The 20,060-nt window shown below is 32.1% G+C and overlaps 1 protein-coding gene across 8 annotated transcripts in view; it reads right to left on the bottom strand.

Annotated features, from left to right (window-relative positions):
• Positions 1 to 20,060, bottom strand: part of Cop1 (COP1 E3 ubiquitin ligase) — a 165,054-nt gene that overhangs the window by 76,980 nt on the left and 68,014 nt on the right. For all 8 annotated transcript variants that reach the window (XM_015491783.2, XM_015491786.2, XM_015491781.2 and 5 more), the window contains 2 exons: positions 6,152 to 6,266; positions 2,281 to 2,416 (listed from right to left, as the gene is read on the bottom strand). In XM_015491783.2, the coding sequence (XP_015347269.1) occupies positions 2,281 to 2,416; positions 6,152 to 6,266 (251 nt within the window). The remainder of the gene's footprint in view (positions 1 to 2,280; positions 2,417 to 6,151; positions 6,267 to 20,060) is intronic.

Genomic DNA, 20,060 nt, shown 5'->3' with positions numbered 1-20,060 from the left:
AGTAAATTGAGAAATTGAGACGAGGCAAGGGGGAGACGGGGGGAGCGGAAGGGAGGGGGGATGGGGATAGGAAAGATGGTGGAATGAGATGGACATCATTACCCTAAGTACATGTATGAACACACACACACACACACACACACACACACACACACAAATGATAGCAATTATAAATTATTTTTAAATAAATGACTATACACATGGAGGGGCTGAAGATATAGCTCAGTTGGTAGAGTGCTTGCCTCGCATGCACAATGCCCTGGCCTGGGTTCAATCCAAAACCCACACAAACACACACACCAGAAACTCAGCAAACGGCCATCACTACTAAATACCACGTAAGTTTAAACTTTACAATAATGTCTGGTGCCACAGAAAATCTAATGTCAGACAAAATGTAAAATGTGTGTTACTTCTGTGTATGAAGAGCAAAAAAGTGTCTCCTTTCCATTCACTACTTGATGTTATTAACCTAGGACCATCTGGTAGATAATCAGGAGGATGAACTCCACTATAAGCCACCAATTTTCACTCCTTGTAAATGGTCTCATAGATGAGATATTGTAAATAAATGCTGCCACCTTGTGGATGCTAGGTATAGTGTTGACACAAACAAGCAAAGGAAGATCGAAAAAGCAGTTTCTGGTTTTCTCTCAGATTCTCACTGCAGTAAGTGATCAACATGAGATATATTTCATGCAGTTTTATAGAAAGAATAATTACTTAGTCTATGATATAATATAAATTCAATATTATCTTTTTCCATCCTTTTCCTGAAATAAATTCATTAAATTTTCTATTTTGAGAGGAATTAGAAATCTTTAAAATGAACTTATTATCAATATGTTTAAGTATAAGAAACTAGAACAAAAACAAAACTCTCTCTCTCTCTCACACACACACACACACACACACAATGAAATCAGAAACTCAATAAATGGCCATCACTTTCAATGCCCCTTCACTTTTTTCGATATATATCTTTTCTTGCTACCTACTAGTTTTCATCTGTCCTAACAAACCTTAAAAATTGGAATTTCTTCATTTAGGAATGTTAATACAGTTTAATTGAAATAAAAGAAGGGATGCTAGCATAAAAGATGAACCAATTCAAGGTATTCAAAGGAAAATAAAATGCAGGCCAGATTCAAAATAATCAGAGAAAGTAGTTTATATAACAAGATCTACTATGGTACATTTAGGCTTGGCTATAACTCACAAAATTATAGTGTATACATATCACATCAATATTATAAAATAACTTGATAGTTAAACTACATTTCTGAGGTCTTTTCATTCTTAGCTATTGTTAAGAATTTAAGCAATAATGTTAATCTGTTGCTTTAAGCTAAATTGTTTCATAATTTCTTGTATTTCTTATCATACAGGCATTAAAATAAATTGTGAGCTTTCCTGAATAAGCATCATTCTGGCCTGTTTATGGTTGTACATTTAGCTTAGCAGGTAGTCAATGATTTGTTGCTACTGAATTATGTAATTAAATGAAACCTACAATCTGCTGCATTTTCATATTTTGTTTAACCCAGTACTGAAGAAGAGCTCACACTGCCAAAATAAAGAAAAATAAATGTCTGATTTTTGTCTTATTCATTACTGATTTAGTTAGCAACCAGTTAGCATGCATTAAAAGACTTCCTGCAAATACTCTTTTCAGAGAATGACTTGGATTTCAAGATCAATCTTCATACACATAAATATTTTAGTCCTACAAATGAAAAGCAAAGTTTTAGTAAACTGTACAAGTTAAAATGAGTCAGGTCTGAGGATGTGGATCAGTCACAGGTCCAGCACCAAAAACACAAACAACTTGTCAAATTCCTGATCTGTCTCAAAAATGTCTCTTCAGGATTAATTCAACCTAGTAAATTTGATGTGGATGAGCAATGTGAAGAAACCAAGGGATTAATGCTTTGTCTTAAGATGTGATTAGCCTTGTAATTTTACAATGTCCATTATTTTAAGAAATGGAGATTATAAATGAAATGATGTAGCATCTGAGATTTGCTTTAAAAAACTTAAGAAAATAAAATGAACACATGAAGCAAGTATAATGAACCCCCCCCCCACACACAGGAAAACAAGTTTTATTCAAGGGATGGGGTGGAAGACTCTCTTCTGGAGAGAATGGGGTTCAGCACTGGTGCCCCAAGTATAATAAAACCTAGGATTTTAACGATATGATATAACTGCTTCTCAAATTCAACTAGATTCTAGATATTTTTATCAAAGAAAACAGTAAGGAGAGTGCTCAATACTTACCTAGAGACTATACTGGAACCATTATAGAGATCACTAGCATATGACAATGTGGCCAAAGGTCGTACTGAATTATATCGAGTAAATTTAGACAAGCATTCCTGAAATTCATCCAACTGGCTTGCAGTTCGACTGTCGTCTATACAAAGAAAACCAAACAGATGAATTCCACTATAAAGTAAGAATAATATACATAGATTAAAAATTATATTATAAGTACAAAAAATTATTTTAAAAGATTTTAGAGAAGATCAATATGTTCAAATTAATTAGATGATCTTTCAACTTTAATAGAAAACATCTCAGTAGTTGTTTGAAAGACACTTTTTCTACATCAATAAGAACAACAGTGAATACTCTTTCCTCTTCTTTTTAGTAAAAACTTCTTGGGAAAAAAAAAACAATGAAAGAACTACTACTTAAGAAAAGTTAAATAATTTATTAGAACAAAATCCTTTATCAATAAAGATAGCTTAGGAAGAGAATTATATATATGGACAGAGTATTTGTTTAAAGGAACATGTTCACAGGGATATATGTTTATGCCAAAGTTTCTCTATTTTCAAAACAAAGTTTATAACACATTTTAGATAAAAAATAGTTTTTAAATAAAACATGTTTTGTTCATGTAATACTTTCAGGTGCTTCAAATCCTATTACTGAAAGGAAGTAGAAAGCTGCAATATATAAACTACTGATTCTCAAACACAAAACATGTTTGAAGTGGCTCCCATTTATCCCAAAGAGTAAATTCAACCAGAAAAAAATAGTTTCATTCAAATGTTTTGTTAGAATATGGAAAACAGCAATTCCATCCAATGGATCACTATACAATACTTTGGGTAAAGTCCACTTCAGTAAACTATTGAAAGCTAAAATCATGTGGGTTTTAACTTATAAAATCAGCTTATAAAGTACCTGACAATACAACTAATCTATTCTTCAATTTAGAGGAAGGCCTAGCAAAAGCACAAATTTTAAAGCTCTTTTTTTTTTTTTTTTTTTTTCCAAAAGTGCTTGAAACCTGGACTAATTCTCTTTTCCAAAGAATGAAGGGAGGTGGGGGGACCATGACTTTAGCTTCCTAGATTGAAAATTTGAAATAAGTTTGTTTTAACATTGTCTTTTCATAGTTTCTTCCTTATTTGATGCTTATACCCTCACATACACACAGCTTTTTCAGGGTACACTTTCATATTTTCCCTTCTTAAATGCCACCTAAATGGTGGGCATAATAAAATTAAAACACAAGAATAATTAATTAAAAATAGTTATGTGAATATGATACAGAGTAAAGAATTTATTATTTTGTCTGGAATATTAGGTTATCTTGAAGAAAATTTATTGACATAAAGAAATTTAAAAATTATAATAAAGAAAAACAATTACTTGAGGATTTTGTCCCTGGTATTTTATAAATTTTAAATACTAAGCAAATCCATGTAACAATTTAGATTAAAAGGGTCCAATTTAATGCAGTTTTTATTCTAAACACAAGAAAAGGAATAACCTAATTAGTATGTGATGTTGTAATGGTATTAACATAAAGCTCTGGCTCCACAAAAATTATTCTCGGTAAATTCAATAAATTATAAATTACTGAGGAAAACAAAACAAAACCATCAACTTTACTCCAGAGTGGTTAACATGTAATAGTTATGTGATATTTTTTATATGCAATCCTAGTACTGAGTTGTTCAGTGTAATAAGCAATGGAGAGTTTCTTTATTCATTTAAAAATTGTTTTAATATTGACCTATTCTTTCACATTTTGACATCAATTTCAAATCACATAAATTACAAGAATTCAAGAATATGTATTCTGTTGAAGAACATAATCCTATTCTAGGGTAAATGGACTTCTGGCTACTATCCAAGCTCATTAATATCAGCAACATCAGAAACTATTAGATGACAATGAAACTAGTTATTTCAATATCTGAAAATATAGTAACTCATGTTTAATTTATCTGATTATGAAAAGGTAGAATTTTGTTTGCTTGGTTATTTTATGATAAATATCCATATATATCTGCTGGCCAATCTCCTCTCCTAATAACAGATTAGTTTGTAAAAGTATATGCTATTCCTATTTTCTTTCTCCTAATGCTTTTTAATTTACATCCTCTTTCAATTACAATTAAGGGCCCAAGACATTAATTTCTTAATATTCACCACTTATTTTCAAAAACTGAAAATAAAAATTGAGTTGTGGGCATATTTGAGGATTGTCCTCTGAAAATACACAAGGATAATCAGTCTCTTATGTGCTCCACTATGTAAAAGTTAAAAATTCCCTCTTTGTTACCAAAGGAATTAAAAGGTATTTCATATAATCATGGTAGCCAATGTGCAAATCTAATAAGACATACTTGAGATTCCTCATGCTTTAAGTACACAATATAGCCCAGATCACACAAATAATTATCTAATTTTTCTTCTTATTTTATTATTTATTCTAACCTCCTAAAACGCTATACCCCAAAATACACAGAATCTAGTGAATACCTTTACTACTCCATAGCATATTTGTATTGCCAGTGACTTAAAGATTACTGATACTTACCCAAAGCTTTTTCTCTCATCTCTCTTTCAATACTTTTTAATGTCTGCCACTAGGCCTACTACATAACACCAATTAACGTTTGACTCTCTGCCAATCAGAATGCGGGTCTTAGCCCACTTTTAATTTAAGAGCTTCCTAATGTAGCTTATATTTATACACTATTTCAGAAACCCAAGAAAGAATTCAATTCCCAGACAGTAAATGTCAGCTCTCTATCTACACAAAATGTTTATGATTAAGTTCAAACATGTTAAACAAACGAATCTTGGCTTCCCCTTAAACTTCCTAGGAAAAATTCTGTGTAATTTCCATCACCAATCCCAAATTTGTTCAAAGAACTTAAGTAATGTATAGATTATAACATGAAGCATGTTTACTCATGAGAAAAGCAAGATCTACTTTTTAACAACCAATAATGTATCTATCAGACATTTATTTTGCTTACTGGTCTTCATTTAGCAGACGTATACTACTAATGGCATCAAATATTTGAGCACCCAACAAGTACTGAGCATTGTGCTTTGTATATATTACCTATAACCCTTAAAATGTTTATGAGTTTGATATTAATGTCCCTACTTCAGTGATGAGCAAAATGCTAAGAAATGCTGAAGAACAGAGAACAGGGAACTTTATTACTTCTCTAAAGCAATAAAAATATCCTAAGCTATTGTACTCATGTCTTTCATGTTATTTCCTCTACTTTGAATGTTTCTAATTTCCTTTTTCAATTCATACAGCCTGTCCCAAATATAATTCCTCCAAAATCCCTGCACAGAACATTTCTTTACATCTCTTCATTCTCAACATGGTCTGAAATTTTCATTCCCAGTTGTATTACTGGATATTCTCTTCTGTTCTCCTAACACCCTCTGCATATCTATATGACACACAATTTCACATAGTATCATTACTTACCTGTTGCTTTCTTATGCTGTATTTACAACACCCCATCACAATAAGAACCAGTTCTTTTACATTTTTATTCTTAGCACAGAAGTCAGTACTTAGAAATATAATTAACGCCAAGTAAGAGGCAATTGAATGGAAATTATTTTTGCTAGTTACATGGTTATGGCTTTACATAGCTTTATAACTTAATATTAAGATTAAAAATTCCAAACAGACAAAAATTGCCATTGGAAAACAACATTCTGCAAGATCCCTAAGAACTCCAGAGTATTCTGAAAAGACTGTGTCAAATATATTTTGCTTTGCAACTATGACTTCCTATAAATTCTGCATAAATCTCTAGAAACAGACCTGAAACATGTATTTGCTATTTTATAAAAGAATTCCTAAATGTACCTGAGATACGAGACATCCTTGTAGAAAAATAACATTGCTCTAAGTCTTCAAAATGAGCAGTGAGTCGTTTTCGTCTTGATGCTAATGTGCTGTTATACCAAGGCTGTTTCTTTGTCTAAGGTAATGAGAAAAGAGACCTGTAACTCAGAACACACCACACTCTTCTTTAACACAGAATACCTAAATGCTTAGAGATTTACTTTCAAAAGTGCATCAAAATAAAATGATATCAAATGGCGAAAACCTACATAATCCTCAGATCATGTTTCCAAATTTTCTTTTAAAGTGAAAGCAAGAAACAAATTCACTGAGAATAACCAAAACAGAACAAAAATTTAAAATAAGTTCTAAACACTAGTTTTATGAAGTTAAATGGAGAAACATCTCTCAATTCTTCAAATTAAATGAAGATAGAATACATTATAATGCCATTCTGAAACATAAAATTAGGGGACTTTTAATATCCAGAAATTGTTAGAAAACAATTATCAAATAGAAAGATAAATACTTCTTCATCATCCCTATATTATAGCCTTTTACCCTTTGAATTATAACACAGTTTTGACTTTAGGAAAGATCTAAGAATAATACTGATAAGTTTGACAAATGTAAGATTACACTGAGATTCCATTTTACTTCACTCAGAATGGTAATTATCAAGAATACAAATAACAAAAAATGTTGGCAAGGATGTGGGGGGACAGGTACACTTATAAACTACTAGTGGGAATGCAAATTGATACAACCACTCTGGAAAGTGGTATAGAGATTCCTCAAAAAATAAGGAAAGGAAGCACCATTTGACACACTATCCCACTGCTCAGCATATATCCAAAAGACTTAAAATTATATACTACAGTAATGCAGCCACATCTATGTTTATAACAGTTCAATTCACAATAGCTTACCTATGGAACCAGCCTAGGTGCCCTTCAACACATGAATGAATAAAGAAATTGTGGTATATACACAATGGATTATTACTCAGCCATAAAGAAGAATGATTTTACAACATGTGTCAGTAAATGAATGGATCTGGAGATACCATGTCAATAAGCCAGTCCCCCAAAACCAAAGGTTGAATGTTTTTGCTGATATGTGGAAGCTAAATCACAATAAAGGGAGGGAGAAGAAGAGAAGGCAATGAGAGTAGAATGAATCGAACTTTCCTATGTTCATATATAAATACATGACCAGTATAACTCCATGTCAGTACAACCACAAGAATGGAACCTAATTAGAATAAGTTATACTCCATGTATGTATAGTACATCAAAATACACTGGCAGGTATATCTTGAAAAAAAAAGTTTGAAAAATGCATCAGAATACTAAAATCAGATACAAAGACAACAAACTTGAAATATGTGGAATATAAGCCCTATAAAAACAAAGGTTTCTATAGGAATGGTGACACATGCCTATAATCTCAGTTATTTGGGAGGCTTAAACAGAAGGATCATAAGTTCGAGACTAGCTAGCCTGAGCAATTTTTTAGCAAGATCTACTCTCAAAATTTTAAAAAATGGCTGGGGATATAGCTTAGTAGTAGAATACTTGCTTAGTACATGTGAGGCTCTAAATTCAATCCCAGTACCACGAAAAACAAACAACAAAAACAAAGGTCCATGATCCTAAATGTACATCCCATGCTGCATGTCTTCAATGGTCATCTATCATTCTAATGGCATATCAGAAGATATAGACGTTAAGAAACATAGTAAGATCCTGAGACGACACAAATTCACCAACAACTTACTAGTATCATGCCAAATGTATAAAGTAAGATGTACCAGGGCACTACATTAAACACTCTAGTGCAAAGTCACTCTAAATCAATGAAATGGGAAGAATTCTATTTTAAAATATTGCCTGACTCACAATAAAAGATAAACTTCCACTCAGATAATCAAGAAGTTGAATTCAAGAGAATTGATGGTAAACAAAATATAACAAAGGCACAGGGTACGTAGAAAAGGCAGGCAACAGTTATTTAGGGACAAATATCAACAAAAATTTTTTCATAGAGTACAGACATTTTCATTTCTGAAAACATTTTCATGAAATTGCCATGGGTGCATTAAAATAGATGGAAACCACAGTCTAGAGCTTAAACGTATATTAATAAAACAATTGTTACATTATAATCATATTCTAAAATTATATTACATACTACATTTAAGTTTTTAATAGGCATTCCAAATCTGGGATTCTGGGACAAAATGAGTTAAAGAAATATTTTAAGAGTTGATGGTTGAGAATTTTCCAGAATTGAAAATGAACACAAATTCAGACACAGTAATTATTCCTGTCAACCAGGATAATTTTTTAAAATCCACAATTAGACACACTAAGGTAAAACTGTGTTTTTGTTCAAGTGCAGAAATAAGATCGTAAAATCAGATAAACAGTGAAGATAACAGGAACAAGAAACAAAATATTTTTCAATAGCAATGACTGATGCTATTAACACAGTAAATCTGTATTACTTCAAAAAGGAGAGAAAAATAGCTCCAACTTAAAACCCAGAACCTAACAAAACTATCCTACAGCAATGTAAAGAAAGCATATTTTCATGTGAATGAAAACAAATCTATTACCAATTGAGTTCTTTCTAAAAAAAATTTCTGGAATTGTACACTTGAAAACTATTAATAACACAAACCCGAAGGACTAAGATACAAAATTAAAAAGACAAGGAAACTAGCAACAAAATAAGTGGTTCAAAATAGTTTTTTATTATAATATCTAATTTTTTAGGGTTTAAAAATATGACAAAAAATACACCAAAGAATAACATATATGTCAGAGAGGACTGATAAAAGTTTGTATTCTAGAGCTTACATTATTCAGGAAAATAATTAAGACCCTAAGTATTGAAATAAGTGTAAATAAATTTCAAAGACATCTACTGAAAATGTGATAAGATTTGGGGTATATAGAAAAAGCAAAACACATGGAGTCTCAATAGAAAAGGACCCATAAATGCCTATGAACCACTGGAAGCAAACAACCAACATCTGAGAAACTCCCTCCCTCCTTGGCCCTTTTTTCAAAAAAACTCAACATGATGTGAAGCAATGCACAAGCAGAGGGAAAACTGGTGTGAAACTGTATAACTCCGCCCTGACTCCCCAGATGAGAGGGACCTCAACTCAGGATGAGTAGAGTTCTTGGCTAACACTGCAGAAATGAATTTAAGGACACGTCAGAGGCACAGACCAATTTATTTAGGACAGCAGAGATACATTTAGGGGAGAGTATGGGCCATTTTAAGAGCAAGAAGCTACAACCCTTTGGTATGTGATGTCAGGGACCAGAGCTAAGGCTTAAACTAGCACGGGGAGTTGACATTGTTTTTAGATAGGTAAAGCTATGGTCATTTCATACAAGATAAAACATGAATGGTCAATAAATATAAGAAAAGGTACTGGTCTTACAATAACAGAAAAATATGAATTTAAACCATAATCATATTCCACTTATCATTAAAGTGAAAGACATTTACAAGTTCAACAGTATTAATCATTGGCAAGAATGTGGACAAACTGGAACTCATATGCCCATATGATGGGAGTTTTAAACTGATAAAACACATTGAGGGGCTGGGGTTGTGGCTCAGTGGTAGAGCACTTGCCTCACACCTGTGGGGCACTGGGTTCCATCCTCAGCACCACATAAAACATAAATAAATAAACAAAATAAAGGTATTAAAAAAAAATTGTCTAAAAAAATATTGAAAAATACTTTGATATTAACTCAAAATACAAATTTTTATACCCAATGACTCTCATTTCCTCTCCTAAATACACAATCTAGAGAAACTCTTGCAGCACTGTTTATAGAAAATGCATACAATTAAATCTTTAAAGCAAAACACTAGAAACCTATCAAATGTACCTGGATTTGGTAATTGATAAACTGTAGCATATTAACACAATGGAAGGTTATACAGCAGTGAAAATGAACCAAATATAGCTACAGATATCAGGAATGAATTTCTGAAAATGGCTTACTAAAATATCATTTTTAGGAATTCAAATACAGCCAAACAAATAAAACAGTGAATGCTGTGATTTTTAAAAAACTCAACATGTTGATGTACACGAATGTCAGAAAAGTGTTCACCTCTGGACAGACTACAGGGTAACAGAATTTATTAGCAAAACATGGGTGACTTCTACAGTTTAATATTCTAGTAATTAACATAATTTATTTCATTTAAAAATTTGTTTTATTATAGTTATATCTCTTCAATATTCATGAATATATTCTTCTGTATATATCAACTTTCTTTTTTTTACAAATTCTAGGAGGAAAAAATGCAATTTTTTTTTTAAAAAAGTGATCAGTTCAATGTAAAAACAAAAATTTACAGCTTAAAAGATGAGAAAAATAACAATAAATATCAGAAATACAACACATAAAATCAATAAGAACTGGTCAACAACATTGTTTTACTTGACTTTCCGGTTTTTACAGCAAATTCATCTTCACAATTATTTTGTCAATATTTATACTTAGCTTTTCTTGGACTTATTAAAAAACCTAGTACAATTCCTTTCTAATCCATTCATAATTAGATTGCTTCAAAATTGTTGATAAATATTCAATGCTAAGCTAATTTTCACACACCATTCAAAAATTCAGAAATAACAGGAGAGGGAGCATGGGAGGAATAGACAAACTCTAGATAGGACAGAGGGGTGGGAGGGGAAGAGAAAGGGCAGGGGGTTAGAAATGGGGTTAGCAATGATGGTGGAATGTGATAAACATAATTATCCAAAGTACATGTATGAAGACATGAACTGCCATGAATATACTTTGTATACAACCAGAGATATGAAAAACTGTGCTCTATATGTGTAATATGAATAGTAATGCATTCCTTGTCGTTATATATATATATATATATATATATATATATATATATATATANGTTTTTTTTTTTTTTTTTTAATAAATCAGACCAGGCTTCCCAGGAATTAAGGTCTTTGATGACTGAATACTGGCAATTAGTCATTTACTAGGCTTTAGCTTTTACTCCTGGAACATTAGCCTTGATAGAAAGGAAGAATTTAGTAACTTGGAGTAAGTTAATTCTGTTGTATTGTGGGTAACACAAAAATTGTGGACATGCAAGTTGTAAATAATTAATAATAAAACTATGATTAAATATTTTGAAATGTTAAAAAAAATAAAAACACAAATGTGCTAACTATTCAAAGATAAATATTTTGAGAATACAAATTGGTTGTAGATAATTCAGAAGGCCAATTATCAGAACATAATCTCAGGATAAGCTCTGTAGGTTACATGTAAATATAAAGAAAATGTTCATGAACTGTGTTCATCTATCTAGATTTGCTCAAAAAAAAATGACCTCATCAAACTCAAGAATAATTAAAGATCACTACAGCAAAAAAAGAAAAGGGAGTATAAAAATATCTTATTTGGTCACTGGAAAAAGTAAAAGAATCCTTGAAAAATTGCTAGAAAGTTAACAAGCACAAAAAAGCAAATTAAACAATTATACAAAAATATCATTCAGTGTGTCCCTATAAATGATGGGAAATATAAATTTAACAAAATGCTGATTCTCCATGAAGACAATAAAACTGCAAATAGAAAAAAGAAACTCAAAACTGGAAATTCCATTTCATATAGTTAATATCAAATAGTAGCCAAGAGTATTAGAACAACAAGATGAATGAAATCAATGTTTGTATGAGAGGAATGACTTTATGATAGAAACACTGCATGTCAATTCCACTAAGAAGTGACCCCCCTCTCCAAATGAAGCATAAAATGTACATTTAACTGAAATTTGAAAATTTCCTAATATACAAATATCAAGTTGATTTAATAAGTTAACACTGAATTAAACACTAATTATAATTATTTATATGGTAAGTAATCTTTATAAGTTCAAGTAGCAAGTGCAAAGTATTAAAATAAATTAACTGAAACACTTGCTCCTATTTTCAAACAAACAGATATAAAGATTAGCTTTAAAGGAAAAAAACTGGAGAATTAAAAATAAGGATTGTCATATAATTTCCAAAGACTGAATTCTCTGAGATCTTTTTAGAGTATTTGTGACATTAAAACAATATTCATAAAAATAGTAAGATGATATGTGCCATTTTTATTGTGCTTGTGCTTATATTTGTGATGTGAAACAAAGGTCAGTATGAAACTGAGGGCCTCTTACCACAAATCAAGGCAACAGCAACAAACACCACTTAGTTGATACTGCATTCTTCACCACAATAAAAAGTTAAATCATATATACATATACAACTTATAAGTCAGTTTCACAAAGAATGCCCTTAATAAAGTGGTAAAAATTAACCATATTAATTGTAAATTAGTTGGCTTAAATCTGTATCTTTGAATATACACATGAGTTAATTTTGCAAACTTCATCAAAATGTAGAATCTCTAGGTTTAGAATTGTACATATATGCTGGGCGATATGGTTCACGCCTGTAATCCCAGCAGCTTGGGAGGCTGAGACAGGAGGATCACGAGTTCAAAGCCAGCCTCAGCAATGGTGAGGTGCTAAGCAACTCAGTAAGACCCTGTCTCTAATAAAATTCAAAAGAGGGATGAGGATGTGGTTCAGTGGTTGAGTGCCCCTGAGTTCAATCCCTAGTACCCGCCCCCCCAAAAGAATTGTGCATATCTTCCCATTGCTTGCATTCTTTATGCTATAACAGTTACATATATTACATCTACATAAATTGTACATGAAGAATCAAAAGACACTAAAGCAATGACAGCAGAAAATTTTAATATCCTCAGAAAATAAAAGCACTAAATACTTGATCTGTATAAACTACCCACTACTTTGACCCAAACATACACCAGTAAACCCAACAATTGAAAAACATTATTTTCAAATGTATATAGTATTCACAAAAACTACTCAGAAAATTAAAATGACTTTTGATAAACCTAATGATACTGAAATAATAAAGAGTATGCTTTCAGATCACAGCACAATTTAAAAAAAATCCAAATATCTGGAAATCAAAACACATTTCTACACTATGCATGGGTCAAAGCTAAAATAAGCAAATATAGGGAATTAGAAAATATTTTAAAATCAAGGATAATGAAAAAAAAAATGGCACACCAAAATTCATGGGACACAACTATATCAGTGCTTAGAGAGAAAAATTATAGCTTTAAATGTTTATAAGAAAAGATCTAAGCCAGGGATGGTGGCACACACATATAATCTCAGCAACTTCAGAACATGACACAGGAGGATCACCAATTCAAGGACAGCCTGGGCAACTTTAAGAAGACTCAAAATTTAAAAAAAAATTAAAAATAAAAAGGGCTGGGGATGTAGCTCAATGGTAGAGCACTTTGCTTAGAATGCAAGTGACCCTGGGTTCAATCTCCAATACTAAAGAAGTAAAAATATTCTTAAGTATATCTAAGTAGGATGAATATTTTAAAAAGAGAAAAACAAAATATAAAACATACATTCAGCTCTATAAAAACTCAGCAAAAAGACCAGGTGAGTTTCTGGGTTGATGAAGATATTGAGGTGTTGGGAGGGTACTGACATTCAGAGACAGTATGAACACTTTCCAAACCACTGAATTCCACACCTAGCTCTATGGTCCAAAGAGATTCACTCAGTAATTCTATCAAATATTCAAGAAAGCAATAATACTTATCTTATACAAACTCTTTCATAAAAAGAACACTTCCTAATTTGCTTCATGTCCTCTGCTATAGTTTGAATATAAGGTCAGTACCCCCGTGGTCCATTGTGGTCAAAGTGTGCCTAGGCTGTGCTGGTGGGAGTGGTGAAATCTTTGGGAGGCAGAACTAGTGAGAAGTTCCTCAGTCACTGGGGAAGTGAAGTAGTTCCCAGTGACCCCTGCAGTTCTTCCCGAGGGTTACTATAAAAAGAGCAAGCTTGGCTCTACCCTTCCTGTCTCTTTCTCTTTGCTCCTATGTAAGCTTGCTTACACATAAATTCAAGCCATGAGGTGCTGCCATTCTCTGCCCTCACTGTAGAACAAATATATGGCTCCCCACAACCCAATTTTAGACTGTGTTAACATGTTACTCCTGGGGAGATGTGAAGGTACCTGGGAAATGGCTCCAAAATGTTTCTCATAACTGCATTTAAATCTATAATTTATTCCAAAGAAATGTAATTTTTAAAACTTATTTTTAAAAGCGAATTTTCAATTAACATTCAAAAATACGGAGGAATGAACATGAAGAAATGAGCAAACCTAGACTCACTTCAATAATCATAAATTAATCAATTCTTCTCATGATAATTTATAAGTTACAGGCAGTTCCAATAAAAATCCCAAGAGATTTCTTCATGGATCTGAATACAGTAATATTAATGCTCATATGAAAATACAAACAGGAAGGAATACTCTGCAAAACACTGAAAAGGCAAAGCTATGGGGCCAGGGGGGCACAGCCATAATACACACTAAAACATACCATAAAGGGACATCCTAAAAGTAAATTATCAAAAATGTCAATGTCATGAAAGATTGAGAAATTATACCAGTTCAAAGGAATTGAAAAATACATGACAAATAAATGTAACATGTAATTCTAAATATGTCCTGGGCCAGAAAATAAAATATATATTCCTTTTCCTAGAGAGGACAGCAGTAATAAAACTGCTAAAAATATAAATTTCAAAAATTTAATATTATTAAAAGGACCATACTACCAAAAGTACTATATAGGTTCAATGCAATTCCAATCAAAATCCCAATGGCATTCCTCATAGAAATGCAAAAAGCAATCATGAAATTCATCTGGAAAAATAAGAGACCCAGAATAGCTAAAGCAATTCTAAGCAGGAAGAGTGAAACAGGTGATATCGCTATACCAGACCTTAAACTATACTACAGAGCAATAATAACAAAAACAGCATGGTACTGGCACCAAAACAGGCTGGTAGACCAATGGTACAGAATAGAGGACACAGAGACTAACCCACAAAATTACAACTGTCTTATATTAGACAAAGGTGCCAAAAGCATGCACTGGATAAAGAATAGCATCTTCAACAAATGGTGCTGGGAAAACTGGAAATCCATATCCAACAAAATGAAATTGAATCCCTATCTCTCATCATGCACAAAAGATAACTCAAAATGCATCAAGGATCTAAGAATTAAATCAGAGACTCTGCATCTAATAGAAGAAAAAGCAGGCCCTAATTTTCATCACGCGGGGCTAGGCCTCAACTTCCTTAATAAGATACCTATAGCACAAGAATTAAAACCAAGAATCAACACATGGGACAGATTCAAACTAAAAAGTTTTTTCTCAGCAAAAGAAATAATCTGTGAGGTGAACAGAAAGCCTACATCCTGGGAACAAATTTTTACCCCTCATACATCAGATAGAGCACTAATCTCTAGGATATATAAAGAGCTCAACAAGATAAGCACACACACATACACACACACACAAAAAAACCCAAATAATCCAATCAATAAATGGGCCAAGGAACTGAACAGACACTTCTCAAAGAGGATATACAACGAATCAACAAATATACGAAAAAATACTCATCATCTCTAGCAATCAGAGAAATGTAAATCAAAACTACTCTAAGATTCCATCTCACTCCAGTAAGAATGGCAGCTATTAGGAAGACAAACAACAACAAGTGCTGGCGAGGATTCGGGGGAAAGGGCACACTCATACACTGCTGGTGGGACTGCAAATTAGTGCAGCCAATTTGGAAAGCAGTATGGAGATTCCTTGGAAAGCTGGGAATGGAACCACATTTGACCCAGCTATTCCTCTTCTCGAACTATACCCAAAGGACCTAAAAACAGCATACTATAGGGACACAGCCACATCAATGTTTTTAGCAGCACAATTCACAATAGCTAAACTGTGGAGCCAACCTAGATGTCCTCCAGTGGATGAATGGATTTAAAAAATGTGGCATTTATACACAATGGAATATTACTCAGCACTAAAAAAGAATAAGATCATGGCATTTGCTGGGAAATGGATGGCATTAGAGAAGATTATGCTAAGTGAAGTTAGCCAATTTCAAAAAAACAAATGCCAAATGTTTTCTCTGATATAAGGGGTGTGACTCAAAATGGGGTAGGGAGGGAGAGCATGGGAGGAAGATTACCTCTAGATAGGGAACAGGGGTGGGAAAGAAAGGGAGGGAGAAGGGGAATAGCAAGGATGGTGGAAGGAGACATCATTATACAAAATTCATATATGAAGATGTGAATTTGGTGTCAACTTACCTTATATACAAACAGAAATATGATAAACTGTGGTATAACGGTGTATTAAGAATTGTAATGAAAAAAAATAAGAGAGCTCACGTATAATGGCATAATTTGAGAGTTATGAAAAACTGTGCTGTGAATGCATAATTATGAATGTAATGCATTCTACTATTGTCATGTATGTAAGAAATAAATTTTTAAAAAAAGAATGTTCCTTGTAATTGATGTCATTTTATCAGTGTCAATAAATAAGGTATTTGAATATATTCTTTAAAAAGTGGATTTTTATATTTATCATAAAGTGAATAAATATTTTGATGATTGTGTCAAAAAAACTTAAAATTCTCTCATGATGTTTTTACTAATGTTAATTTCCTAATTTTGTTAAATGTACTATGATCATATAAAAATTTAAAGCAAAATCAACAGGCAATTATAGAAATTCAAAAGTATAAAATATCTATATAAAATCTGTGTTTTAATTTCAATTTTTGAGAAACATTTTTTTCAATGCAATTTTAACTATCAAACATTATTTTTAATGTCTAATTGGCATCATGTTTAGCATTATGATTATTAGTCTATCCACACTGTCCTACAATTGACTTAATCTATTTTAATAGTTTTTGAAAATTACCCATTTCATTAAGACCTCTATTTTTATTAGTATGCATTTGCACTTTATTTTAATCTATTTTGCATCATGACAATAGCTAATTTTGATTTATACTGCATATGAGCTCTTTTATTAAATTTATTTTCTATATTTGCTATCTCATGATAATGTAGTCTCCTGAAGTGAATGCCTAGTTCATTTATTTTCATTCTTTTTTAAAAAAAATTTATATTTTAGTTGTAGTTGGACACAATACCTTTGTTTTATTTATTTATTTTTTTATGTGGTGTGAGGATTGAACCCAGGGCTTCACATGTGCTAGGCAAGTGCTCTACTGCTGAGCTATAACCCCAGCCTTATTTTCATTCTTACCTAAAACAAAAGCATTTAGTGCTCTGAAGTTATAGTACAATTCTAATTTTATTTCATTAATTTTGATGTGTAACATTTTCTCACTGGCATAATTTTTTGAGTGTTTATATCTGGAATGACTCTGACACAAAGGTATTCAGAAAAGTCTTTACTCTTACAAATTATCTGTCAACCTGTTTCTATTTGTTTATTATCACATTTATCCTATTTTTACAACCAATCCATTCTTCTAAGTGCTCTAAGAACTAAATAATGTGCATCCTTTGATGAAAAGTATAAAGTTGATACAAGTGCTTTTTTAAACTAACCTTGTTTCACTCAAAAAAAAAAAAAAAATCTAATGATTGAATAAAGTAATATTTAAAAGTACATGCTCTGAAGTTATAATACCTGGTTTAAAAATCTAAGCTTCCTCCTCTTACTGGTTATATCGCCTTAGCCAACCTCCTTCACTCCTTGGTGCTCTAGTTTCCTTCTCAGTAAAATAAAAAAACAATGCTTATAAGGTAATAGTGAAAATTAAAACATTTAACACACATGAAGTATCTATAAAAGTAACTGTAAAATAAGTGTTACCAAATTCTTTTCTAACAATTTTCACTTCATACAAATTCCAATCTTTTATAACAGAGTACAATAAGCCCCCCCCCCCCCATATAAGCAGATTCTACATCGGCATCGGCAGTTACAAAATATTCTGAAAAAAATGTGCACCTGTACCCAACATGTACAGAGTTTTGTCTTGTCATTATTCCCTAAACAATACACTGTTACAACTATTTATACAGCATTCATGCTGAATTAGGCATTTAAAATAATCTAAAGATGATTTGAAGTATACAGGAGGATGTGCACAGGTTATATCAAACACTATACCTTTTTATGTAAGGTCCTTGAGCATACACAGATTTTGTTACTGCAGGGGAGGGGGTGTCCTGGAACTAAGCCCCTGCCAAATACTGATAGATGACTGTATTACTACTACTCTGGGGGGAATATATGTCTTTTATAAATGTGAAAATTATAACTTTTTGTTTTCTTTTGTTTTATCCTGAAGTTCTATTTTGGTCAATACAATTTTGATTTTGTTATGTTCTTTAGCTTATATTTGCTAAGTTTATCCTTAACTATTCCTCTTTTCAATACTTTTTGTACCAATTTATTTTATCTCTGTCTCATACAGAGCTAGCCAGACATGAAAGGTAAGGCATTCAGTGAAATGTGTTATATCAGCTCCATACTACAGAAATACTAGTAGGATTTACTCTTCAGCAACTGCCCTGTCCTTTAATAGATGCTAAGATTGGATTCTCCTAGGATATGTAGACTGTTCAATCCCTACAACCACATTTACTCTGCATACAGCACTCATAGATTAGGCAGCACTCCTTAAGGACTTCTTTTTCTCTTTTTTAAATCAATAGAGATAGCTATATATCAATGGGGTTCCTTGTAGATGAAAATTAGGAAGAGATTAACACACTGTCTCTGTCACATACCATATATTAGTAAGTACAGCTATACAATATGTTAATATTCTGTAAAATATTGTAAATGTTCTTTCACTACTATGGAGTTATGCCCTAATAAAGTATAAAATGAAAACATTTTAACTAAAAAATGCATTGAATACATCTAACCCACTGAACATCATAGCTAAGCACCACAATACACAGCAGAGTATTGGTTGCTGACATTACTGACGGCTTCTCTAGCTGGGAGCTACAGTTGGCTGCTTACCATCACAAGACAGATATACAGCATATGGCTATCTAGGAAAAGGTCTAAATTCAAAATTCGAAGTCTGGTTTCTACTGAATGAATACTGCTTTCACACCAATTGTGAAGTCAAAAACCACAAAGTCCAACCATCGTATATTCTTAATGTTTTTCTATATTCTTAATGTTTTTCTTTTTCCTCTAGATTCCACTTTTACGTTTTGCTAGGTAATGGAATTTACTGGAAGTTTCAGAACAATGTTACATAAATAGTAACAATGAAAACCTTTTCTTATTTCTCTATGTATAGTTTTCCAATGCTTTCTAGCCAAAGACCAAAAAGAACACTCTTGTAGTCGAACAAGTTTGATTTACTACTCACTACAAAAAAGACAACGCATTATGGTTCAGTAAGAGATGTCTCAATAAGAGGGTGTTAGAAACAACTTACAGAATTTAAGAACACACTATATAATTTGTAGGAGTGCTCAAGAAAATGGGGCTTTGCTCTAGATTGGATACTGCCATGTGGGACTAACTATCTTTCAGTATCACAATAAGCCTTATTTAGGACAGAAGAAAAGAGTGAGGCTAAAGTCATATCTGATAAAGAAGTAGCCAATCACTCATACTACTCAGGACTGGGGTATGTTTGGTATTTTTTGTGGTTTCTGGTGACCTTACTTTTTTCTATGCTTAAACAAGTTTATGGAGTAATCTTATTTTTCATTTCACTTTATCAAAGTCACATAATGGCTGTGTCTGAATGTTGATGTTCTGTGAAATTATGTTCAAAAGGAGAATATAAATGCCTAGCTATGAATGCCAAGTCAGTTTCCAGATGGAGGGACTACTTTTTCTCAAGTTCTTACAGCATATTTCAAGTTAAGGATTTAAAATTTCTCCTGAAATATCCCACTGTTTTATAAATATAC

This window comes from Marmota marmota, unplaced genomic scaffold (assembly GCF_001458135.2).
Source record: "Marmota marmota marmota unplaced genomic scaffold, marMar, whole genome shotgun sequence".
NCBI lineage: Eukaryota > Metazoa > Chordata > Mammalia > Rodentia > Sciuridae > Marmota > Marmota marmota.
This window is presented reverse-complemented; position numbering and strand designations above follow the sequence as displayed.